The sequence below is a fragment of the Sinocyclocheilus grahami genome, unplaced genomic scaffold (genome assembly GCF_001515645.1).
Source record: "Sinocyclocheilus grahami isolate Dianchi unplaced genomic scaffold, SAMN03320097.WGS_v1.1 scaffold640.1, whole genome shotgun sequence".
NCBI classification, from domain to species: domain Eukaryota; kingdom Metazoa; phylum Chordata; class Actinopteri; order Cypriniformes; family Cyprinidae; genus Sinocyclocheilus; species Sinocyclocheilus grahami.
This window is the reverse complement of record NW_015505819.1, coordinates 508,980-535,780: the sequence shown is the minus strand read 5'-3', so window position 1 is coordinate 535,780 and position 26,801 is coordinate 508,980. Positions and strand designations below refer to the sequence as shown.

Sequence of the window (26,801 nt, the reverse complement as noted above, 5' to 3'; positions counted from 1 at the left end):
TATATATATATATATATACACACACACACACACATACAGACAAACCATGGGTCACAGGAGGGGTGGGATGTTGATCAGTACTGGCTTGGGATGAGTGTCATCACGCGTCTCAACCAATGAGAGCATTTGGGGTGGGCCTAAGACGGCAGTAGCGCTCACATGGACACTGCTGATAAAATTATTGAGGCTAAGCATCAACATTCACAAAGCACTGTCCTCTGTTATTTTTAACAGAAAAGAATGCAACGTGCTCATAAGCACGACTTCATAAGTGGGAAACAGGAAGTTTCCGATAGCACGTGAAGACAGCAGAGATGCACTCTCGCTCAGTGGAGTGCATCGTTTTGTTAACTTTGTGGTTTATTATTGAGTCGTTTGGGACGCGGTAACTCACTGCCCTCTCACAATATATTGCTTTACAGATCTATAAATTTTGCCGCTCAGAAATGTTCACGCAGTCATGCTGCACGTTATCAGAAGTATCGGCATGGTTAGCGCTCACACTACATCCGTTTATATAAAACCAGTGTTTCCCCTGCCATTACCCCCCCGAAGGTCAAGTTAATTTTATTTAATTATATTTTCTCTATAGCGCCAGATCACAACAGAAGTCATTTAAAGTTACCTTTCCGATAGAACAGGACTATACCTTGTTACTAAATAGCCGTATCTTATTTATTATTTACACAACGGCATGTCATTTCGGTCTCGAAGTTATGGTCGCACTCTCTGTATCACGCACAGCGGAGTACCGCCCGATGCACGTGTACACACAAGTGAGCACACTGCCACTAGTAGTTGTAAATATTAAGCCGCAAAACGATTCATATTTAAATATGAATTCTGCGTGTCTCTGTGTTAATGAATGGCGCAGACAAGCGGTTTTGTTTACTACTCGTACTGAAGCGCACGTGACACTTCCGGTGATTTTAGCGTCTGCCGTCTCACTAAATGAGGACATAAATACATGAACAACATCTCCAGAACTGCTCTGAGTCACTTCATGAGCATTTGACCATTTCATTTGAGTAAAACTTTCCTCATATCATATACACACAGAAATGTAAAGGTATTCACGGCAACCCGTCAAAATATAAGTTCGGTTTAATAATAACTTTTAAATGAAGACATTGCGGCAGAAATATATTACTATTGTTCAGTAGAATGTACGTAACAGGCTGCTACTACTACTACTAAAATTATTAAAACCAATTTAACCAAACAATTAAAAATATTTTAATTGTAATTATTAAATGACCTTTATTTAAAAAAAAATACAAATTTGTTTAATTTTCATTACTTAAAAGATAGATTAAATAATACTTAAAATCCCCCCCCGGCAGTGTGCCCTACTAATGCCCTGGCAGTGGCAAATAGCTTTGTGATTTACAATAAATATTTTAACTGCTACTATGTAAAAGGAATATTGCTGTAAAAAAGCACCTTATTTGTTTAAAGTGTTTGCAAACCAAATGTTATTGCACTTTTGTTCATATAGCAGTACTTTTAAATGAAAAAGTGCACAATACACTACTTTAGAATTCATTATTGAATTTTGTGCATAATGCGATTAATCGCAGAAAAATCATGCGATTATTCGCGATAATAAAAAAATCATCCTTGCCCAGCACTAATATATATATATATATATATATATATATATATATATATATATATATATATATATATATATATATATATATATATATATATATATATATATATATATATATATATATATATATATATATATATATATATATATATATATATATATATATATATATATATATATATATATAGCTTTGAGATACGTCAGTACTCAAACTTTGGTTTGAAGCAAAAAAGTATTTGACAACTTAAGGTACACAACTGTGTACTTATGGTTCAAGAGAACGGTATTGACGTTTAGTCACAGATTTTAAGTCTGTTACTGATTACAAACTACATTATGAAACTAGTTAGTAAGGTAATCTAGGTTACTCAATACTCATTTTAGGCAATGTATTCTGACTTTTTAGATTACTTTTAGATTCTTTTTTTTTTTATCAAACCTGTTTTAAACTTACCATATATATTTAAAAATCAAAGAGAGAAAAAAATATAAAACATTTTATATAAACATCCTAAAATGCATTAAACATTACATTACACCAGGGTTTCCCCAAACTGGGCTTAATGTAAGAACTGCAATGGGTTTGTGAATTGATAAAAAGCTAATAATTAAATCATAAAAATGTCAAATAAAACTAATTGAAACACTAAAAATATAAATATGTACCTGCACGTCAATGTGACCATTAACTGACATCAGAGAACTGTAAACATGTAGTTAAATTATTTGAAATATAAACTTTCTCAGAGATATTTCAAGTAAATATTTTATTTTAAGGGGTTTGGCTGACAAAAACATTTGGGAACAAACATTAATAATCATAAAAACAACAATGACATTACATGCCCAAAGTCTCCCAGGTTTGAAATATTTTTGTCCAGAATCATCAATCACTTAAGGTCACTAGATATGACGAAGAAACAGAGTTTCTCAGCAGTGTTTAGTAACTTGCATCAATATTTGTTTCATACATGGTCTAATAGCTTGAAAGGGGCCTTTTCCCTTCAAATTCAGAAGCATGGTTTGCAAATCTATTTACACAGCATTTGTGAATAAGTCAACGCGGAATGGTATGATAAAGTAGTAGTTTTAGAAAAGAAAAGAAAAAACAAAAAAAGATTTACAGCGACTCAATAAATAATAAATGATTTACTCCCATTGTGTGAATAATATGTAATCATGCGACGCATAAACAAGTAACTGTAATCTGACTGAGCATTTTAAAATGTAATGTACTTAATTTTGGCTTACATGTGATTACTCTTCACAATATCGCAGATGAGCTGCTTGGGAGTGTACAGTAACCGACTATGACTGATTACAATGCTTGTAAATGCTACTATTAAATATTTCTCTATGAATAAAGAACAACAAATGTGATTTTGTTTGTGTTCCCTTACCAAAAACCTAGGCTAATCGCGTATTTTGATACTCACTCGTTATTGTTACTGTTACAATAAAACAGCTGTGACTTTATATAAAAAAAAAGTTATTGAAAACAAAATGAAATCGACTCCTAAAGCTTACACTACAGTTTTATTATGATTTCTGCAGAAGCCACAGCATTTTAGCACAAGCTCGGGTACCGCGATCATTCCTTTTTTAAATAGACACTGGCATAATGGTCATAATTACAGTCCAATAACATTCATCACCCGTTTTTCAGTTAGTTATTGTGCTTTACTGAGCATCGAACAACAACAATGCAGAGCAAATAATGACTAGTTACAGAGCAACAGATCCTGGAGACAGACTGCGCATGCGCTAATTAATCAGGGCTGGTCTTTGATCAAAATTGCGAAACGACACGCGTTTTAAAATCGTGTTTTGGTTTCATTTCAAAAGGTTATTAAAAAAATATCAGTGTATGCTCGTCGAAAAAGCCACACGGTGCGTCCGGAGTAAAAACACACGCATTTAAATGCGGAACTGCTCGTTTATAAGCGTGTATGCGCGTGTAAATGACCAGTTTATGGTTTTATACTCCCCTACCACGCCTGAATCCGACGATATGGATGTTTGATAGGAGGTAAACACTGACTATTATAAAATAATAACTAACAAACAACAGGAAATGATAGCTTGCCAGGCTGCCGTGGTTAAGTTAGGTAAGCGGATCACGCTATGCTTTAAAGCCGCTGTTCTCGTTATAATATAATCACCACCAGTTCCTCAGTTCAACACAGCGCCTTTGTTTGAATCATATTTCTATGCGACAACAAACGCATATGTATTTTATTTTCAGATACCTTGTAAACAAGGGCAGGGGTCCTCGCTTCTCCCGTCGTCATCAAAACGCCATCTTAGGAGCTTGTGACGCAGGCAGTGTGACCCCTGACCCAGTCGAGCTCAGTCTCCCCCCCCCTACCTGTCCTGCTGGAGCTGTTACCATTACCTCAGGTTCCTCTGTCAGAGTGACACAAGGCTTGATGATACTATTCATGTTCTGAGCCATAGTACAATATCACATATTCAAAATCTTATCTTTTGTTTGTTTGTTTGAAACAACCTACATTCTAAAATGACAAAATATTGAAATGAAATTGTATAAAAATACATTTATTGCATGCAACTAACTGGATACAGTGTATTTGCCATGAAGCATAAATATAACAGCAAGGGTTTGTAGTAGATCACGCAAATGCATTATCAGATATGTTATGGAGAAGTGTTTCATAACTAAAAACATTAATTTCACAATTGAAACAACTTCGTAGCAGCAACTGCACATGCAAATGTGGTGAGCCTTAGATTTAATCAAATGTAATGCGTGTCTTCTGTATGAAGGAAGGTCCATCACAGGCTGAGGAAGAGAGGGTTAGAGAACCGTGGCTTCCTGGATCGCTTCAGTCCATCTAGGAGGAAACATGTTTATGCAGTGATTATGACACTGAAATGGCTAAAAACATGGAGTGTTTCATGACTGAAGGCTCTTTTATAGAAATACACTCACCGGTCACAGATCTGGCTGTCGCTCGCTCTGAAGATGTAGTACAGAGTGTTTTTGTGATGAAGTTTAAAATGCAGGGAAGATTCGGGTTTCTCGGTTCGGACAGAAAATCCCAGAAGAGGTTGACTTTCCAAAGCTGCTACGTCCTGCATACAGTAAAAACAAGTAGTGTAAAAATGCTAAATAAATAAAATAGTGGAAAAAATGCATTTATCGAGTGCAATGAGCTGGTTACATAATTTGATAAAAAATAAAATACGTGGTTATAAAGCAGAAATGTAACGGCATCACTTCACAACATGCAAGTTGATATATATATATATATATATATATATATAACTATTATAACTAAACTGAAGAGCTGCTCACTCGTGTGCTGTATGTTTGATAACAGAAACCTGAGCACATTAACACACGATTGCCCTCATTTACACATCAATGGCTATTTCTGTTTAGAAACTAGACCCACCCAGTCACTATGACTGATACTATCACTCCAAAACAGCAGAAGCTCCAGCAATAAGAGTAGCATAATCCTGATCATTTCAATCTGACCTCAAAGTCTACAGAAAATTAAAGATGGACTCTATTTACTTCTTTTAAATTGCCCCGTTTATATGTTCATACCTCACTGGCAGCATAAGTGTACAGAACTTTGTTCATGATGACAAACCAGAACCGTTTCCACTGTTTTCTGTTGGCCTTCGCCCTCTCCAGGTAGCCGCTCATTGAGGATCCGTCTGTGTTAGCCGAAACCTAAAATGAATGAATGGATTCAATTTACTGACATCTACACTAACGGTCGAAAGTTTAAATCTTGACATTTAAAACTTTTTGAAGAAGTACCTTTTGCTCATCAAGGCTGCATCTGTTTGATCAAAAATCCAGCAAAAACTGTAATATTGTGAATTTTTTTTTTTTTTTTTGCAATTTAAAATAACTGTTTTCTATTTTAACATATGTTAAAATGTAATTTATTCCTGTGATTAAAGCTGAATTTTCAGCATCATTACTCCAGTCTTCAGTGTCACATAATCCTTCAGAAATCACTCTAATATGAGGATTTGCTCAATAAATATTTCTTATTATTGTCTATAATGAAAACAGTGCTGCTTTATATTTTTGTAGAAACATTCTCAGGATTTAGTACATTTAATTGAAATACAAATTGTTTGTAAAATTATAATCAGTGTTGGGAAAATGTTAAAGTTGGTTAAAAGTAATCCATTACAATATTGAGTACAATAATGCATTAATTGCATTACTTAGTTACTTTTTATGGAAAGTAATGCATTACATTACTTTTGCGTTACTTTTTCTCATTTGGGCTGAGCTTGCTTGTTTGTTTTTAATATAAAAAGTTCTATTTTTGGCAAATGTAAGAGCCCATCACACCAAAAGTGAAACGAATAAGCCTCAGGCTGAAGGAAATGTAAATTCACATCTGTACAGTAGAGGCCGCAGCTCAAACTGATTGCATGCAGAATAGGATGCAGGAGAAGAAAGTTCAACAGTCTTCAGCAATTAAAAAAAAGAAAGAAACAAGTGTTTATCTAAGGTCATTTTTGCTGATTAGTATGGTTGAATTGGATCATCGAAGGTCAGCAGCAAAGACATTGCATAATGAAATGGGATTAAATACATAAAGGATATTTGTGTTATTTAACATGTTTAATTATTGCAGGTTTGCATCATATTCTGAGTTTGCATTATTTTGAGGAATACTGAATCTGTTTTTGTGCGAGTCAGATGAGTAAATGCATGTTCACGTTTAGTGAAGAACTACAGTAACATCATGTTCACACAGCGCACACGACGCCTCTGAACTCACGCGCTGTCAGTCAATACATGGGAAAACAATGTAACTGGCGTATTTTCTCATCCAAATTTGTGGAGGATTTTTTTCTGCCTACAGTCCCACCTCAGTGAAAACACCTCTCGTTATTCAGGTTTTTCAGATGCTTCAGGAACCACAAAAATGCAATTATACATTGATCAGAGTGCATTTTTCACCTGCCGAAAATGCTTGTAAAAAGACATAACGTTTGCATTGATAAAACAAACACTACTCAAAGTACTAAAATTATGGATTTACATATCACACGTCACATATTACTCGTCTTTTAGACCGTTTGATTAACTGTCGATGACTGGAGCGAGACAAACCTCAACAGACTGTATACCTTGACTGAGATATGAAAGACAGTTTTTTGGATCATCACCTCTTTAAGGGCTGCTGGTATTTTCTTCTGCTTTCTGAAGGGATAGGCACCAGGCAACTTGCCAGTCGGTGACAGAGGTGTATTACTGGGTACTTGGTCACCTAATATTAGTAAAAACACACACACACACACACACTCTTATTTAATACCAAGCAATTCAAATATATAGACCGAGGCTTCAAGCAGACAGAGTTTCTGTGTGAGTGTGTTTGCGTCATGAACCGGAACTATTTTGCTGCAAAGCGGAGAAGCAGAGATCGCAAACTCGCGCGAGGTGATTCTTCAGGTATTTCAGCGGCTGTTTGTTAGTTGAACAGGCCTGACACACAACCTATACATGCGAAGAGAAAAGAATGCATGCATTAGCACACGCAAACATCATGCAGTGAACAGGTAAAAGGTGAAGGTAAAAAGTATTTCTGAAATAATATGAATTAGTAGTTCATAAATATCAGATTACGTAATATTCTATTTATACTTGTATATTTAATTATACAACTTTTTTTTGGGAGAACTAGTAACTAACTGAACTAACCTTTCCATGTCAAATTATCTGACAAACATACAGACATTTGACAGTCATGAGGGTCTGCAGGGGTCCTCTTAAGAAAAGTTTTATCAAGATACACATTTCTTAACATATATATATATATATATAATGACTAAGACCGTTTTATTACCTTGACATTTTTTTACTTTTTAGAAGCTTAAGCTTTTAAAGATTTGATAGATAGATAGATAGATAGAATTTCATGTTCCAGCATGTAGCTAAGTATTACTAGCATGCTTTTAGCATGTTTTAACCTATAGTTAAGGGTTAACAGTTTTTGGCAAGCTTGTTGCTAGCATGTTTCTTGAAGTTGTTACCATTACCTAACATGTGTTTAAGCAAGTTTTCAGCATACATGTTTTAGCTTATTTCTAGATCTTGTTAGCAGGTTTTTTGCATATTAATGCATGTTTTTGTTTCTGTTGGTAGCATGTTTTACCATGTAATATGTGTTATTTAATATGTATTAGCATGTTGCTAATGTTATTGTACAATGTATAGAGGGCCGCGGTGATGTCATTTTTGTCAACGCCGGCATTGCTAACCTGAAAGTTAGCATCACCGTTTCCCTCAACAAAAAGATAATTGCAGAAAATAAGCTCTGTGACCAACAAAAGTTTATGATTCTTGTTCATATATGATAATATGGGTGTTAATGTGTGTTAATATCAGGTGTGAATGGGTCTTTGTTAAGGGAAATCTTCTCACCTTCCCACAGGCTCTGCAATGGTGGCGTCTCCAGGTGAGGGTGAACTCAAAGGTGCAGATCATGCACATAGTGGCCCTCAGGTCCGGGATCCATATCGGGGCTTTGGATCCCAGCTGGGCCCCGTTGTCTGGAACATCTTGGGTTGCCTGAAATATTGCAAGTTGACAACAAAACTGCACACATGAAGCATTATGATGATGCAGGTCATTTCAATCAGTCAGTTTACCATCTCAGGGTTTCTTACTGAGGTGAAGGTGGTCTCTTTCTTGGTGTAATCATCGATTGCGGTGGAAATGGCCTGAAGCCACTCATCTCGACATGCAGGAGAGCTTTGAGGATAAAACCACGAGAGTGTATCGATCAGAAACATAAACATTCAGTTGTATGGATTACAAATAGTATGGATTTCATGTTACGGTGCTATTCATCAACATGTTATGATGAATAATAAGAATTTGGACCCCAAATTTATTCACCCTGATGTAATTTGTATAACTTTCATAGAAGATATTTGATTTTGATATGTCTGTTTTTTTGTCCAGACAATGATGTTTTGGACACTAATGACTTTCAAGTTTCACTGTACGGGCAAAGACGATTAAATATATATAAAAATAGTTTAATTTTCCCCTGAAGACAGTCAGTCATGTAGGTTTGGAGCGATGAGGCTCAGAAAATTATGACAATTTAAATTTTGGGGTGAACTATCCCTTTAAGGACTAATTAATAAATAAGACAAAAATGAGCACCACATCCTACATACTTAATATTTTGGCATTTCATGGACAGATTCTCACCTGGCAGATAGAATAAAAGATCGTTCAACACTCTCAATGTTTAGCTCATTCTGATACCCCTCCTGACTAGGTTTACTGACCTGAGGATAATACAGTAATAGAAAACATGACTTTTGAAATGTGTGTAAATATGCAAAAATATGTTTAAAATGTTTCTAATATTTTTATTAAAATTTTTAGATTTTTTAATTTTTAGAAAGTTTTTAAAATGTTTAATATGTTGCAATAAAAATCTCACCTCCATCTCAGCCAATGACAGTATGTTGTTCAGTTTGAAATTACCCGTTGCTACTGGCGTGGTATACAGAAGACTATCATTTAACTGTTCACAAAGAAATAAGAAATACATTTTTCTCAAGCAAGAAAAACAAAGGGATATGTGAGGGTGGTTTTAAGTCAGAAAACGTCACTTATTTTAGGCTCAGTATTAGGGAAAAACATAAAAACATATCTACAAAAACAAAACTAACAAAAAGTCACCATAGAAACAATAAACTTTAAAAAACAAAAAACAAAATCCAACATAAAATCAACAAACAACCAAACAATAAACAAAAAAAATCAACATAATCAAAATTAAAAGACATAAAACCAACAAATAAAACAAACAAACAAAACCAACAAGTCAACATAAAAATCAACAAACAACAAAAGTCAACATAAAATCAACAAACAACAAAACAAACAATAAACATAAAATCAACAATCAAAATTAAATAAAGTCAACATAAAAATCATTAAGTCAAATAAAACCAAAAACAGAACAAACTCAAACAAACCCAACTAAAGTCAAATCAACAAATAAATAAATGAAATCAAACAAAACCAACAAGTCAACATAAAAATCAACAAACAACACCAAAAATCAAACAAAACCAACCAAAGTCAACATAGTATCAAAATGATACAACATAAAATGTTTTGTTATTTTATTTTGCAAAAATAACCAAGGACATGAAAAAATCTATTAAACAATAATATCATACCCTAACATGTAACATTCATGAATTATGTCTCATTACAGAAGATGCATTGTGAATATTGTTTCATGTTATGTTTAATAAAACCAAATGAGCAGTGAGACGGCTGTCACTTACTAAGAATAACATTCGAGGCTGCATCCCCTTCCTGGAGAGCTTCATCAAGATCCCTTCCTTTAACAAAACCTAAGAAAACATACATGAATATATTACAAAAGCATTTCCAGTTACAAACAGTTCAACAGGAGTTAACGCTTGTGAACGTACCCGTCCTGGTTGAACGATCACGTGATGCCCAGTGAGGCGGCACTGAACCTCGTACAGCTTCTGGCAGTTATCCTGCGTGAAAACCACATTTCATATTCCTCAAGATTTTACAAAAAAGCATAAGCTATTGTATGAGTAGATTTTTAAAAAACTAAAAAACGGATGCTGAATTACCTCGTGTCTTACGATTTCATTTGCATGATTAGCCACCTCCTTTACTATCATCAGGGCAGCTGTAAAAAGACATATAAAGATATTATTTATATATCACGTAATAGAAGACTGAGATTTGCTGTGTGCCTAATAACAAAAGATTTCAAAACCATTTATTTTCACCTTCTGCATCTTTGTAGTCTGGCGATTCTTCATCTAGATTGTTCAAATAACCTAAAGTACAATGATAAAGGTGTATATAAAAAATCTGAAATGTATAAATATATAAAATGAACACTTTGAATAATAAACAATGAGATGTTGGCATTAAGCCATTTTGCTAGCAGATTTTTACCACATTTCCACTCATAAGCTCTTTTTTATGTTTTGTTTTCTTAGTAAACGTAGCTACGTGTTGCTAGTGCAGATTGTTTCCATGATAACAGTGCCTTTAGTTTCTAACAATTTCATAAAGTTGACTAATGTAAGTATGAAGAGCTAGAATAATCCTTTGTTTGAAAACACTTATGTAATAAATGCATTTGCATTATTACATACATTGCTCACATTTTTGCAGCATTAAGCCTGAACTGCTTACACAACACAAAACACGCAGGAACATGCAGCTCAGACTTCTGCTTTCTCTGTGAAGCTGATTAGGTGTTTACTGTGGTAAAACTAATGCATATAACTGACATATACAAAAAAAAATGCTCTTGTGTTCAGATGTTTGGATGTTACTGGTCACTGAAAATGTGTGAAAGTATGGCCGAGCATCAATGCAGATTTCCTGATTCGATTCTGATTCACAAGCTCACAATTTTGATTCACAATCTGATTCACAAGCGCACACATGCATATGAAATAAATTCTCTCTCTGCCCTACCCTAGCAACTCTACGGCAATGTGCTCAAACCATCCAAGCCACCTTTATGAAAACTTAGCAACCACCCAACACTCTAGAAACTGCACTGCAATGAACAGAAACCATTTAGAACACGTTAGCTATACCCTGGCAACTGCACAGTGCTAAAACACACAGAACACCTTAGCAACCACCCACAATACCCTAGCAACTGTAATGCATTAGAAACCACACAGAACACCTTGGCAACTGTAATGTGTTAAAAAGTACTTAGAACACCATAGCAACTGCCTAGCAACACCCTGGCAACCACCCACAATACCTTAGCAACTGCAATGTGTTCAAAACAACTACTCAGAACACATTAGCAACCACATAGCAACACCCTGACAACCACCCACAATACCCTGGTAATTGTAATGTGTTAAAACTACTTAAAACACCTTAGCAACAACATAGCAACTCCCTGGCAACCACTCACAATACCCTGGTAACTGTAATGTGTTAAAAACTACTTAGAACACCTTAGCAACAACATAGCAACACCCTGGCAACCACCCACAATGCCCTGGTAACTGCAATGTGTATTAAAAAACTACTCAGAGCACTTTACCAAACACATAGCAATACCATTGCGACCACCCACAATACCCTGGTAACTGAAATGTGTTAAAAACTACTAAGAGCACCTTAGCAGCTGCATAACAACACACTGGCAACCACCCACAATACCTTAGCAACTGCAATGTGTTAAAAACTACTCAGAACACATTAGCAACCACATAGCAACACCCTGGCAACTAGTGATGGGCAAATGAAGCCTCGTGAAGCACTGAGGCTTTCCTCTGACTGTTTCGGGAAAAGATTCAAAGCTTCGAGAGTGTCGAAAACAGCGCCATGTGGCGGTTAGTAAAAAAAAGCAGCCAAAAGCCTGTGAAAGACACTCCGTAGGACGAAGCATCCACCACACATTCCATAGATCGATTCAAGTTACGTGCACAAATAGAAGCCTAACAGTGTGTGTGTTTATTTTTGTTGAATTTCTGTGTCTGATAAATTAATTTACCCATTAAACTGTGCAATTTAATACCAGTACGAATATCAATATGATGTAATAGAAGAATAACGTACATATGAATTGCATATGACAAATATTTAATTTTCCTGAAATAATAAGTATTCTTCATATTACTTGTATGACTGGGTATCTAAAATGTAACTGAATTAGTTTCTAATTAAAATTTAGGCCTATTTGTAAAGTAAGATCTGGAGGATCGAACATTTCGACACGCAAAGTGAATCGCGCACGTGACTGGACAGAAAGTGAAGCTTCGTTTGACATTAGTCACATGATTATTATGTTAACAACACAAGCTTCGAATCGAGGCTTCATCTGGCACGCCCATTTATTCTCGACACAAGCTCCGATGCCTCAGTTCAAATGTCACATCACTACTGGCAACCACCCACAATAACAAAAACTACTTAGAACACCTTAGCAAACACATAGCAACACCCACAATACCCTGGTAACAGTAATGTGTTAAAACATCCAAGCCACCTTTATGAAAACCTAGCAACACCCTGGCATCCACCCACAATACCCTGGTAACTGTAATGTGTTAAAAAAAACTACTCAGAACACCTTAGCAAACACATAGCAACACCCACAATACCCTGGTAACAGTAATGTGTTAAAACATCCAAGCCCCCTTTATGAAAACCTAGCAACACCCTGGCATCCACCCACAATACCCTGGTAACTGTAATGTGTTAAAAAAACTACTCAGAACACCTTAGCAATTGCATAGCAACACCCTGGCAACCACCTACTGTACTGCAATGTGCTAAAACATCCAAGCCACCTTTATTAAAAACTAGCAATCACCCAAGGCCCTAGACACTGCACTGCAATGGACAAAAAACATTTAGAACACCCTAGCAACACCCTGGCAATCACCCATAATACATAATACCATAATAGCAACTGCACTGCAACACTCAAAACACCTTAGCAACACGCTAGCATTGTGGCAGTTTTTTTAATTGGAAAACACTCATTTTCTTCATGAACTCCTAAGTGAATCCTCACTGGTCAGGAGAAGCTGATACTGTGGAATCCTCTGGATGGGTTTCAGCATGTAATGTTTCACTGCCAGGTTTGCACAGCATGGATGGCTCTGTATGAATGAGAGAGAAAGACAAAGACAGATGATGGCCAGAGGGGCATTTTAGGGGAGTTTTTAAGAATGTAAAAAAACAACAACAACCCAACAGACTATTCACATCACTACAAAGATTGCCATTCACACAAACTAGAGCATCTAGGTTACAACTGTCTGAAATGAACTGACAAAACAGGTCGGAGTGGTTCTGTTACCTCAAACTCTTGGACGGTTTTGGCAAACGCTGGGTTTTTCCGGCACTGCTCTTCTAGAAGGGCCACATTCTTGTCGAACTCACGAATATAAGTGGAGTACATTTTAAGATACGGGCCCTTCTTCACAAATATGTCCGCTACACTGCAATGCTCGTTCCTGTTTGAACAAAGGAATTTCTATAAATAGTTCACATAAAAATACTCTCTGGTATAATTTATTTGCCCTCATGTTGTTCCAAAACCCGCATGACATTCTTTCATCTGTGGAACACATAAGAAGATATTTAGAAGAATGTGCTGGTTGCCCTTTTCGAGAAACTGATCAGTTCAATTTGTGAAAGAATCATAAAATTCGAAAATTTAAAAAGACTCAAAAGAACAGTGAAGATGTCAAGATTTACAGTAAATAACGAGTTAAATTTCAGTATGTTTTTCATGCAAAGCTATGATATTCCTTTAGAAATTAGGAAAATAGTGCAAGATTTATATCGAGTATTTATGTGATATTTTATTGTCATATCTAGATTTCTGACACTTTTTGGAGAAAATGCTGGATAAAATTAACCCCAAATATTATATGGGTCAATGATGTGGTTTAAATAAAAAAACTACTCAGAACACCTTAGCAACCACATAGCAACACCCTGGTAACCACCCACAATACTCTGGTAACTGTAATGTGTTAAAAAAAACTACTCAGAACACCTTAGCAACCACATAGCAACACCCTGGTAACCACCCACAATACTCTGGTAACTGTAATGTGTTAAAAAAACTACTCAGAACACCTTAGCAATTGCATAGCAACACCCTGGCAACCACCTACTGTACTGCAATGTGCTAAAACATCCAAGCCACCTTTATTAAAAACTAGCAATCACCCAAGGCCCTAGACACTGCACTGCAATGGACAAAAAACATTTAGAACACCCTAGCAACACCCTGGCAATCACCCATAATACATAATACCATAATAGCAACTGCACTGCAACACTCAAAACACCTTAGCAACACGCTAGCATTGTGGCAGTTTTTTTAATTGGAAAACACTCATTTTCTTCATGAACTCCTAAGTGAATCCTCACTGGTCAGGAGAAGCTGATACTGTGGAATCCTCTGGATGGGTTTCAGCATGTAATGTTTCACTGCCAGGTTTGCACAGCATGGATGGCTCTGTATGAATGAGAGAGAAAGACAAAGACAGATGATGGCCAGAGGGGCATTTTAGGGGAGTTTTTAAGAATGTAAAAAAACAACAACAACCCAACAGACTATTCACATCACTACAAAGATTGCCATTCACACAAACTAGAGCATCTAGGTTACAACTGTCTGAAATGAACTGACAAAACAGGTCGGAGTGGTTCTGTTACCTCAAACTCTTGGACGGCTTTGGCAAACGCTGGGTTTTTCCGGCACTGCTCTTCTAGAAGGGCCACATTCTTGTCGAACTCACGAATATAAGTGGAGTACATTTTAAGATACGGGCCCTTCTTCACAAATATGTCCGCTACACTGCAATGCTCGTTCCTGTTTGAACAAAGGAATTTCTATAAATAGTTCACATAAAAATACTCTCTGGTATAATTTATTTGCCCTCATGTTGTTCCAAAACCCGCATGACATTCTTTCATCTGTGGAACACATAAGAAGATATTTAGAAGAATGTGCTGGTTGCCCTTTTCGAGAAACTGATCAGTTCAATTTGTGAAAGAATCATAAAATTCGAAAATTTAAAAAGACTCAAAAGAACAGTGAAGATGTCAAGATTTACAGTAAATAACGAGTTAAATTTCAGTATGTTTTTCATGCAAAGCTATGATATTCCTTTAGAAATTAGGAAAATAGTGCAAGATTTATATCGAGTATTTATGTGATATTTTATTGTCATATCTAGATTTCTGACACTTTTTGGAGAAAATGCTGGATAAAATTAACCCCAAATATTATATGGGTCAATGATGTGGTTTAAATTTATACCATCTATTAAATTATTTAGAAAATGCAATTCATACATATATTGACTTAAAACACCTGTTCTATAAAGACAGTTTTAATTTGTTTAACCAAATTTTTTTTAAAGCTTTTTAAATTAAATAAAAAATTTTTTGATTAGTTCAGGTTGTAAAATTTAATGTAGTGCGACTTTAAACATGATATTTACTGTAGAAATTGTTTTTAAATAAACGAAAATACTTTTTACCTTGATAATAATTTTTTTTTAAATTATGATTAAGATGTGCACACATGTAAAATGTTTTTTTAATGTTTACACCACATCACATTTATTCAATTGAATATTTATAAAATATTTATAAAATAATTTCTTGAATATGGTATGTAATTCATCTTGAATATTTTCTTGTAATTTCTTGAATATGAGCCAACATTAGTACAAAGATTGCATTTCTAAAACTCGACACATTTGTTTTAAACTGGATTTTATATGTCACTCACAACTAAAGCAAATTTCTTTGTCTAGCTTAGCAATTACATAAGTATCAAACATAACTTTTTCTATAGTTCTACAGTGACATTTCCATTTAATTGTGACAGACCTACAAATGCACTGTAGCTACTGACTTTCCAGTGTTGCAATATAAATAAGAAAGGTATGCAGGATTGTTGCTTTCTCGTGGTTTGTTGATGTTTGCATTACCAGTGAGCAACCCGTTCCTCCAGCTCTCTCAACAGGTCACAGTTGAGCTCGTACAGCTGCGGCAAATAACACAAGATCTGGTTCAAGACTCGCTCGTCGATTACGGGTTTCCCCGCCTGACAGGAGGCCTTCAGTACCGCGTCACGAAAATCCTGCAGGGTAAAAGGAAGCGATATTAAATTATAGAAAATAAATCCATTATTTTAGATGTTAATACAAAGACATTTTACCATCAGTCACACCAAAAGCTCTGATAATGGCCTGTCTTTGTAACTTAACGCAATAAAAGTATCATAATAGTTCAAATTAGCTCAATTAACTGGAGCCTGACAGACCCAGTTCCCTTTCTTTCTTATTGTATGGCCAGAATTTTCCATATTAGTTCCCCTCACGCAAGAAATTCATATGGGTTTGGAACGACATGAAGGTGAGTAAATAAGGGTGAACGCTTCCTTTACGAAAACAACGCCTAAACTGGTTTTATTTGCTGCAAGTAAATATCCGTCAAGCTCACAGACATTTCCTTTAACTCTAAAAATGCAACACAATGAAATGCATCATTCAAAATATGGGTAAAACGTGAATGATTCATTCCTTTATATTAACACAGTACATTTTGCCCTATTTTTACACACTTTTCTTGGAGTGTATATATGTATATGTTCCTAAAGTTTTTTATTTGAATTACATGTTTATATTTTAAAATATATTTTATAAAACGGATAGTTACGGTCCTTGATTCTGATTGGTTGAGCCACATACGAAGCTGTTGTAAATTACTCTACAAACATACACCTTTGTTTAAACTCTTTCTGAGGAGCTACATTGTTTGGTGGAAGAATACTGTTTTTATTAATATCATTACACTTTGTTTGCTCTGTTTTATTTTGTGAAACAAATATGGAATAATCGTTTTATAAAAGCAATAAGCCCCGTGAAGCCGTGGTTTACAGCAAATTTATAACAGCTAAGGGGGTTTTAGGCACGACGCGAAGCAACGCCCCTTAGCTGTTATAAATTCACTTTATAAAACGGATAGTTCCGGTCCTTGATTCTGATTGGTTGAGCTGCGTTCGAAGCTGTTGTAAATTACTGTATTGACCCGAATATAAGATGATGTTTTTTTCTTGGAAATACATCTGAAAACCGCGGTCGTCTTATATTCAGGGTCTAGACTTCGACATGTCAATAATACACCTACAACAATAGGTGGCACCAAATACGCATAAAACGAGTGTGCTATGAAATGCGTAATGTAAGATCGCAAGGAAAAACAAAAGAAAAAGAAAACCTTACAGCTGCATGAGTCGTGACTGTCACGTTAGCCTGATTTGTGATTTTAAAACGTAAGACAGTACCCGGATTTGAAGACTACAGTAAGATTTAACTTCTACTGTTAATAAGATTTTGGTAGGCTACTATTAGATGGATAGCCTAAATGTCCTAATTTAGATGGGCTATCTGTTGTTGTTTTTTTTAATGGTATATCAAAAAGTGTATATTTTTTAAATGTGATTGTTGCTACATTTTACCAGTTTTTACCATACTTTCAAAACAAAAATAGGAAAAATATGCAATATGAAAATAATTGAAGACAAAATGTGTTCTACTGAGAAAAAAACAAGATTTGGCTTTTAAAAAGCCTTTTTCCAAAAGGTCTTATATTCGGGCCAATACAAACATACACCTTTGTTTACGTTTGTCTGTTGCTTGTCAACCACTTTGTTGCAACCACAACTGTTTCTGAGGAACTACATTGTTTGGTGGAAGAATACTGTTTTTATTAATATCATTACACTTTATTTGCTCTGTTTTATTTTGTGAAACCGTACTGCATATATGGATTAACCGTTTTATAAAAGCAATAAGCCCCGTGAAGCCTTTTTGGGGCTTATTGCTTTATTCTTTCTGAGTCAGTCTACAGGGTCACATGATCCTTCAGAAATCATTCTAATAAGCTGATTTGCTTCTTATCATCTCGTGTTAAAACACGTTTGCTGCGTATTCTTTTTATAAAAACCATGATTTTTTTTTTCACGGTTCTTTGATGAATAGTAAGTTTATTATATGAAAATGTATTCAAAGCATTTTTTTGTAAAGCTTTTACTGTCACTTTTGATCGAGTCGTTCCTGAATAAAATGATTTAATTCTTTAAAAATAAAAATCTTCTTCCTACTGATCCCAAACAGTAAAGTGTGCTCATTTAAACGTATGATATGACTGTCAGTTGTGTAGCAGTCAGACCGATAAAACTAAATGAAAAGCTAAATGAAAAAAGCAGCTTGCTACTTTGATGCTACCAAATTGCTATTTGATTTTAAAAAATGGCAAAACTAATAGATTCACACTGCTACTGGCCAACACTGACTGCAAGCAAGTCTGATTTCACTATTAATGTATAAGAAGCAGATGAAGCATAAAAAAGCAGATTTAGAAAAGAGCCCATGTGACTGATTTACTCACATTTCATGAAAAAGCAGGGCTTTGCAAGGGACTTTATGTAACGGCCTACCAACAATTACGTGACCGTATCTAAATTAGCTCAAAAAGTCATAGTGAACACTTACTACATGGAGGAGCTTCAGAACTTTCACAAATCTGGAAATAAATACAACGAGAACAATAAAGACAAATATTAAAAATATTAAAAATAAGTATTTATGTGAACAAAACAGGCTTACATTTTCTCAGAAGACAAGATCTCATTAACAATGTGCACAACTTTGGTCTTCTTCGCTTCAGTCTAGAAAAAAAAAAAAATGTTACCATCAAAAATAACCATTTAGCTCTAATTAAATAAGCAGACTAAGTATCAAAAGTGTTACGTTATATAGAAAATGTTTATATACTTTGTGTATACTGAGCTGTAATATTTCTATAAATATATAACATTTGTTTTTTTAGGATAAATGAAGCGTTATTTCTAATGAAGAGCTCAGAACATTTCTTAATATCCTCTAAATGTGAATACAGTACCTGTTTTTCTTTATTGACGGTGTTATCCTCGTCTTCTGATCTGCCTTCATCTTCTTCTGAATGCATATCATCCACTTCCTGCACTTCTTCCAACACATTTCTGAAAAGAAATCAAAAGGCCTCTCAGATCTCAAAGGCATGTGAGAGGAACTGAAGGGCTACCATGAATACATCAACAAATGTCCCTTCTTCCAGTCGTAACAGCTACAGAAGCAGAAGAGTCAATAGTAATGATTCTGCATCTGTAGTGTGAATCAGATGTAGGTCAAATGTGAAATTATGCAGCAACACCTGTTTAGAATGCTGCGGCCATTCTTCAAATTCCATGTCGAAAAATATTTTTAAGTTTGTATCGACCTAAAGTTTTGCTGGTGCTTTTAGCCGGCAAGTATCTAATTACTGCAGTGTAAACAAGAAAAACCGAACTGGAGCGTCTGTCAAATTAGCCCTGGCTAACGTCTAGTCTTAATAAAATATGTTTGTTATTGATATTGTGGATATGCGTTTGAAAATGTAATTACAAATTAGGTTATTTTAAAATCAGATGGGTTATTGGCTGATGAATTTACTAAATATATACTAAAATATTTAGTTTATATGATGACATTTGTAAACTAACTACAAATCTCCGTCTCTATGTACAGCCTGTAAACATCAATATTTTTAAAGGGGTCATATGATGTTGCTAAAAGAACATTATTTTGTGTATTTGGTGTAATGAAATGTGTTTATGCGGTTTAAGGTTAAAAAAACACATTATTTTCCACATACTGTACATTATTGTTTCTCCTCTATGTACATTATTGTTTCTCCGTCTTTCTGAAACGTGTTGAGTTTTACAAAGCTCATCGGTCTGAAAAGCGAGGTGTGCTGTGATTGGCCAGCTATCCAGTGCGTTGTGATTGGCCGAATATCTCAAGCGTGTGACAGAAATGGTACGCCCCTAACATATTGTAATGCCATGTCCCGGCCGGAGTGATGAAACAAAAACATTAAAACCCATTACAAACGAGGCATTTGTATCATCCAGTGGGGACATAATTACTGATTATAATGACTTATACTGTCTTTTTACGTGTTGCATCGTGCCGCGTAAACATTAGGGTTGGGCCGATAGACGATGCCATCGTCCATCGCCGATAGCTGACAGACATCACGATGTTAAGCTGACATCGTGATACCCCCCCCCACCCCCTCTCCCGCAATCCACCGCATACCAGTTACGTGTTCAGGAAGGAAATGAAGTGTACTACGGAAACCATAAAGGGAATAAACAGCCTACGAGATGGGAGGATAAAATACTTTTTCTCGCAATTATATCGTTGGGTAAGTATAGGCGACTGTATATAAATTGCGGGCATCAGGGAGCAGCTATTGAAACCGCTTTCGATTGCGCGCTCTCATTTTACTTTCACTTTCAATTTTGAGATTCGTGATCACAAGAACTCTATACTATGGAGCGGCAGTACTTACCACACATTTGACAAGATTAGATATTTGTCAGTGGTGCTCAGTATCTGCAAATCATTCACCATCGTCCTATCAGACATTTCTCCTTACTCTGTGTATGTGGTAAGTGAACTTTCATGTACTGTAATGCAACAGGCTACCGCTAGCAAGCGGCTAACCTTTTAGTGGCTCCGTAGAAGCGTTATTTGTTTCACGCTTCGGGCACACCCCTAACCCCGCCCCTCGATGTCATCGTCCATCATGATGTTTCACTGCAGACATAGTCCGATGCCAATTTGGTAGACATCGCCCAACTCTAGACATCGCAGCTGCACTACACTGCTCAAAACTGCCGTTTGAATCATCAGTAGCAAATTCTTTAAATATGAAAACAGACTTACAGTGTGTGAGTCAGAACAGTCGGCATTGTAGTCTACTCTCCCAGGAAACAGTCCTCCATAAAATGTGCTGCACACATCTGAATATTTGGGTTGAACTATTCTGGAACAGTGTTGTATATACAACTTAACGACTGATTTCTAGTCGTGTCCTCTTTTGGAAGGCCAAACAAAGTAGTTTCTCTTTCACAACGAAACACACAGCGTCTTCACAACATGGCGGCGGTGGCAGCAACAATAAAGTTACGCCTTCTTTCTTTACATGAACATTTGGGCAGTGTTATGCAAATCTTCCCACACAGTGACGTAGACATAGAGCCATGTCAGAATGAGCCGTTTTAGGAGGGCGTGGACGAGTCTTAACTTTTAAAGAGAATATCTCTTTGGGTTTGAGACTTTAGTCTTTGCAACTTTAGGGATCTTATCTATTCACGAACAGCTTGTAACACTCCAAAGAGAAAGGAAAACTTGAAATCGCATCATATGACCCCTTTAACTTTTTTGAAAAAATTCAAAACATTCAAAGGTTATCTTGACAAACTTTTACATTTTGGTTCATTTTAATTATACCTTACATTCAAATTCAAATTGTACTTAAATTAAAATTCAAGAATTAAATCAAATCAATTATCTTATTACATTATAACGTTGTTATGTCTAAATTCAAGCGTCATAATACTAATTTAACATTGACATTTTTTTAGTTTCTAGTCTGTGTTTTCACAAAATACACAATTTTGTCTCCAAGTTCAAACATGAATATAATTATCAGTTGATCTTCATTGGACAATTTTTTATTAATATCTATGCATACTAACCTTTCAAGAAACTGCTGCTCTTTGGCATCTACGTAGTGTTCAGGGAACACATCAGGAACTTCATAAATACCAATGTCCTCATATTTTGAAGACTGGTATTGGTATTTATTGGCATTCTGTGCCATTGCAGTGCTAAAAGGAGGCAGGTTTTCGTATTCTGTAATATCTTCATATGCATGTTCAGATTCACCAACATTGTCTAGATCTTCATCTACATACTGCTCAACTCCTAATATGTTCCCATTCACTGCTTGCCTCAGTTTCAGTGCATCTGGATGTCCAATGTGCAGTGGCATCGGTTTCTGAGAGCATATTTTGCGCTGGCTTTCCTCCGTGTCCACTGGCTGCTCGTTCATAACCGGAGTGAGATCGTCGGCCTGTCCACTCTTGACAGATACCTTGGGCACCTTTTTGACACGGTCAAGGTCCATGATCCAAAGAAAGGAGGTCTTCTTGAGGCCATCGGGTTTAAGGGTGTCTGCTGACGATAAGGACTTGGATTTCGGCTTGAGTCTCTTCTTGTTTGGCACATCACTTGCTTGCTTCTTCTCAACTGCAAGAGGAGGATGTTCAGCATTTTTTCCATCGTTTCTCAGTGGAGATTTGGACGCTGGTTTCTTTTTAGGGAGTCTATCTACTGAAAGTTCTGTAGCCCCAATGTTATCATGCCTGCGGCCATCAGCTCGAGGTTTTTGGGTCTTCTTCTTCAGATGTTTACCACTTGACACCGAAATCTCAACGACCTCAGGGATTGCATCCAGATTTTGCACTTTCTTTTCAGTTGCCTGTACACCAACATCCTGGGTTTTATTTTGTTGCATCTGAGGGATCTTCTGGCATGGGGCCAGAGTTGGAGCGCCCTGGCTGGTGCCCTGGGTACCTTTAGCACCCCTTGCGGCCTGAGCATCTTTGTTCTCTCTATAATGTCTTGCAGCATTGATGTTCACGTTATTAGGACTTTCTCTCCGTAACGGATATGGATTGTTTACATCAACAGGTAAGACGGTAAGCTCTGTTTTGGTAAGGCCTGTTGACTCCTGAAGGACAATGTTGGATTGTTTCTTCTTAGTTTTGTGCTGCATGGCTGCTGGTGGTGCTTTCACAGGTGGCTTAGTAGGGAACAGACAATACTGCACACTATTTAGTGCTTGCTGACATTCTAGAGGTTCTGGACCACCATCAACAGATGAATTAACACTAGAAACAATGTTGTTTTGGTGTTTCCTAGTCGTTTGCATCTCAGAACCACTCTGATGTGCCTTAAGTGGCTCTGTGTTCTGGGATGTTTTCCGAGGTTTTTCAGTTGGATGGAAATGATTACTATTGGATGAACTGTGTTCAGAGATGCACTTCGACGAAGTAGGTGTCACTAAATCCTTCTGTTCTTCTGTTCTCAGCGGAGGTTTGGATGGGTTCTTTCTGGGTCCTTCGGTTTTGCCTGCCTTATACTTATCAGGACTTTGTTGACGAACATTTTGGTTGTTTTCCTTTGGTGAGCAATCGGCACAGTTTCGGTCAGTGCATACACAGATGGGAATGATGTAATCCCACTCCGGCTTGTTGTTCCCAGTGTGTGCTTCATTTCTGAAATGTAAAGCACCAACGGTCTTTGTGATGTCAGACTTTTGTTGTAAAACAGCTTGATGGCCAACCTTGGATGTGAGGTGCTTTGAATTGAAAGCGGAAGGGGGAAGTTTGGAGAGACATGGCTTTGGTGCCACATCAGGCTTAACTTTGCATTTAACAGCCGGTGAGGAAGGCTGGTAAACACACAGCTTTGAAGCAGGTGGATGCTCTGTTTGCTTCGGTGCTGGGAGAACCTTTGGTTTTGGTGCCAAAGGTGGTTTCTGATCACCAGCTGAGAGGAAAAAGAAAAGCACATGGAGAAATGTGAACAAGAAAAGAACTCTTTGGTTGAAACACAGTTAGCATACTTTAACCATTTAAACCATATTGTGTTTAGCTGTTTGTATTTTAGTACATCTTAAATATTCTACTAATACACTCATCTTAAAAATAAACGTTTCAAAAGGAGGCTTTTGCAGCGGTGCCATAGAAGAACCAATTTTGGTTCCCCAAAGAACCTTTCATTGAACAATTCTGAAATTAACCATTTTTTCTTACTGTGAAGAACCTTTTTCCACTTTAAAGACCCTTTTGTGGAATGAAAAGGATGCACTCATATTTTTAAGAGTGTATCAATAATAATAATAATAATTTTCTCTGAATTAAAATCCAGTACAATATTTAACAAATGTTAAATACAGATAGAATATATTTTTTTCAATAAAGTTCCAAAAAATTTTTTGGACATATGATTTTTATCCAGGAGAGTAAAGATGATTCTTTTAGGGGTCAGTTTGACCCCAGCAAGAACAAACAACTGCATACAGCAGTGCAAAACTATCACAAAGTATGTCAAAATTCATTGCATTTATGTTTTGTTTTTTTACCTGAAACAAAATGTTACATTTTAGCAGTGTTGGGGAAAGTTATTTTTAAAAGTAATGCATTGCAATACTGCGATGCTCCATGAAAAATTAACTAAATGCAAGTTACTTTTGCATTTGTCAACTGGTCTGGGTTTGTGTATTATTAGTAGTATTTTTTACATTTTTATAACAAAAATCCCAAAAGTTATATTTTTTCCAACTGTAAGGACCCAGGAAAATAATAGGCCTCAGGCTGAAGGAAGTGCCTCTGCACCTCACTCCCAATTTCTCTAAACACGGGGACAGATAAGATGTCAGTCAATAAATGGGGAAAAAGTCACTTGCGTTACTTATTTGAAAAAGTAATCTGATTACATAACTCGTGTTACTGGCAGTGTTGGGGGTAACTCATTACAAGTAATGCGAGTTACGTAATCAGATTACTTTTTTCAAGTAACTAGTAAAGTAATGCATTACTTTTTTAATTTACAAGAAAATATCCGAGTTACTTTTTCAAAAAAGTAATGCCAGTTACTTTGTTTTCCCATTTATTGACTGACAAGTCTCCTGTCCCTATACTGGGAGATATCAGAAGTGCAGAGGAGTTGTGTGCGCTGTGTGAACATGATGTTACTGTAGTTCTAGACTAAATGTGAATGTGCAATAATTCATCCCACTCACAAAAAACTGAGTTAGTATTCATCAAAATGAATTAAAACAGTGAAATGCAAACTCAGAATATGACACAAACCTGCAATAATTAAATATGTTTAATAACACAAATGTATCTAATACCATTTTATTAACCAATGTCTTTGCTGCAGACCTTTGATGATCCAGTTGAGTTCAACCATACTAATAGGCAAAAATTACTTTAGAGAAACTAACAATTGTGCTTCATTGTTTTTTTATTGCTGAAGAGTGTTTTTTCTCCTGCGTTCTACTGTACAGACGTGAATTTACTTTTGCTTCAGCCTGAGGTTTATTCATTACACTTTTTGGTGTGAAAGGGCTTTTATATTTGCTATAAATAGAACTTCTTATATTAAAAACAATCAAGCCCTGCTTATATTTAAAAAGTAATGCAAAAGTAATATAACGCATTACTTTCCATAAAAAGTAACTAAGTAATGCAATTAGTTACTTTTTTAGGGAGTAACGCAATATTGTAATGCATTACTTTTAAAAGTAACTTTCCCCAACACTGGTTATTGGTAATGTGTTTACCCTCAAAACTGCATTTTGAAAGTGTTGACATATTACTTCTAAACATTCTTTAAGTCGTTAACTCATAAAATTAGGAATAATCGTTACATTAAACATTAAGCAGGCTTGGGGTCTCTCAAAACCCACAACACAAAGGACTAACGTCTGAAGTTATTCTAACAAGCACCTTTAAGATGCTGTCATTTTCAGTTTCTACATTGATCTCTACATCGCAGGAATGTACTGTACATGGAAAGTCCCCGGCTTTAATAAAAGTAAGCAAGATTCATATTGCATATTCTACTATTTAACTTTGTTAAAGTAATAAACAATTAAAATATCCATCAAATAGGCCTACACCTAGACCGGTTGTAGTTTTGACCGTGTGTATTACTCCAGGAAAATAAATAAATACAAATAAATAAATAAACGCACTCACCTGCTGCTCTCTTCATCGTCCCAAAATATTATTCATGACACATATGTGACCATCAGCAAAATTTTCGCCGTTTTTCTGTGCATTTCTAGAAGTTTAACGACACAATCCAAAGCGATGTTTTCAGTCCAGTTTAATGAGGAAAGACTGATCAAATTCTTTGAGAGGCTCAGAGAGGGCGGGTTACATCTGTACACACGTGCCTTTGTGTGGAACTAAAGCAATTCCAGTTTCAGTAATCTCACTCCCTCCCATCGTCCGCGAGACTGCCTCTGTTGATCCAATTCCGACTGCGTTCATAAAGGAAAAAGTTCCATAAGGCGTTAATACAGAGGGCATTACACGGAAATAAAAATCTATTTCTGTGCTGAATGTAGTATCCATGTCTGTAAAAGAAAATAAATCTGTTACTGATCATCTGGTCAAGACGTGTTCAATCGCCAACATTACAGTTTTCAAAATCTAGCCTAAATGTTATATTGGCTAAATTTGAAAAATATTTTGCGATAAATTGGATTACAGCTATGAATCCCAAACTCCTTGTTTAAATTTTGCATCCATGTCCACAGGTCATAAGCCCTAAGTAGCCATGCTCGATTTGTGAACGAATCATCAAGGCAACTAATCGATTATTTTGGATCAGATTCGCGAATAATCACGAATACTCGAGTCGACTCACGATTCATTGAACTGTATGTTTCATTCGTATTGAGCCGATCAGGAACCGACGAGCAAAGTGGACGTGCTCTAGATATGGTTTATTAGAGCATGTTAGAATATGGATGTCTGGTGGTGTGTTTGAACAAATCATCTGATCCAAATAAAGGCCTACATGCGTAACGCTATGGCGTTCAGTGAGGCGTTTTCAAACCGTGGGCGTCTAAAGGTGGGCCTCTATATTTAAAAATGCCCATATCGCTTTGAACGCCTCTAATATA

General features: G+C 36.0%; 2 protein-coding genes across 3 annotated transcripts in view; both read right to left on the bottom strand.

Moving 5' to 3' along the window:
* LOC107558318 (hypermethylated in cancer 2 protein-like) overlaps positions 1–4,006 on the bottom strand; it is a 7,439-nt gene extending 3,433 nt beyond the window's left edge. The window contains exon 1 of one of the 2 annotated variants that reach the window (XM_016241972.1): positions 3,865–4,006. The gene's annotated coding sequence lies outside the window, so the exon portion shown is untranslated. The remainder of the gene's footprint in view (positions 1–3,864) is intronic. The other variant, XM_016241971.1, reaches the window with a different exon arrangement.
* A 191-nt stretch (positions 4,007–4,197) lies between these two features.
* On the bottom strand, positions 4,198–25,989 carry LOC107558317 (FYVE, RhoGEF and PH domain-containing protein 6-like). Its single transcript, XM_016241969.1, has 21 exons — positions 25,867–25,989; positions 21,790–23,647; positions 19,125–19,224; positions 18,830–18,891; positions 18,716–18,746; positions 16,148–16,299; positions 14,862–15,018; positions 14,574–14,661; positions 10,427–10,477; positions 10,265–10,323; positions 10,091–10,162; positions 9,941–10,009; positions 9,082–9,165; positions 8,844–8,923; positions 8,273–8,375; positions 8,046–8,192; positions 7,010–7,118; positions 6,788–6,888; positions 5,193–5,321; positions 4,569–4,711; positions 4,198–4,470 (listed from the first exon to the last, which is right to left on the bottom strand). The coding sequence occupies exons 1-21, from the start codon at positions 25,880–25,882 to the stop codon at positions 4,434–4,436; spliced, it is 3,648 nt and encodes a 1,215-aa protein (XP_016097455.1). The 5' UTR covers positions 25,883–25,989; the 3' UTR covers positions 4,198–4,433.
* Positions 25,990–26,801: the final 812 nt, after the last annotated feature.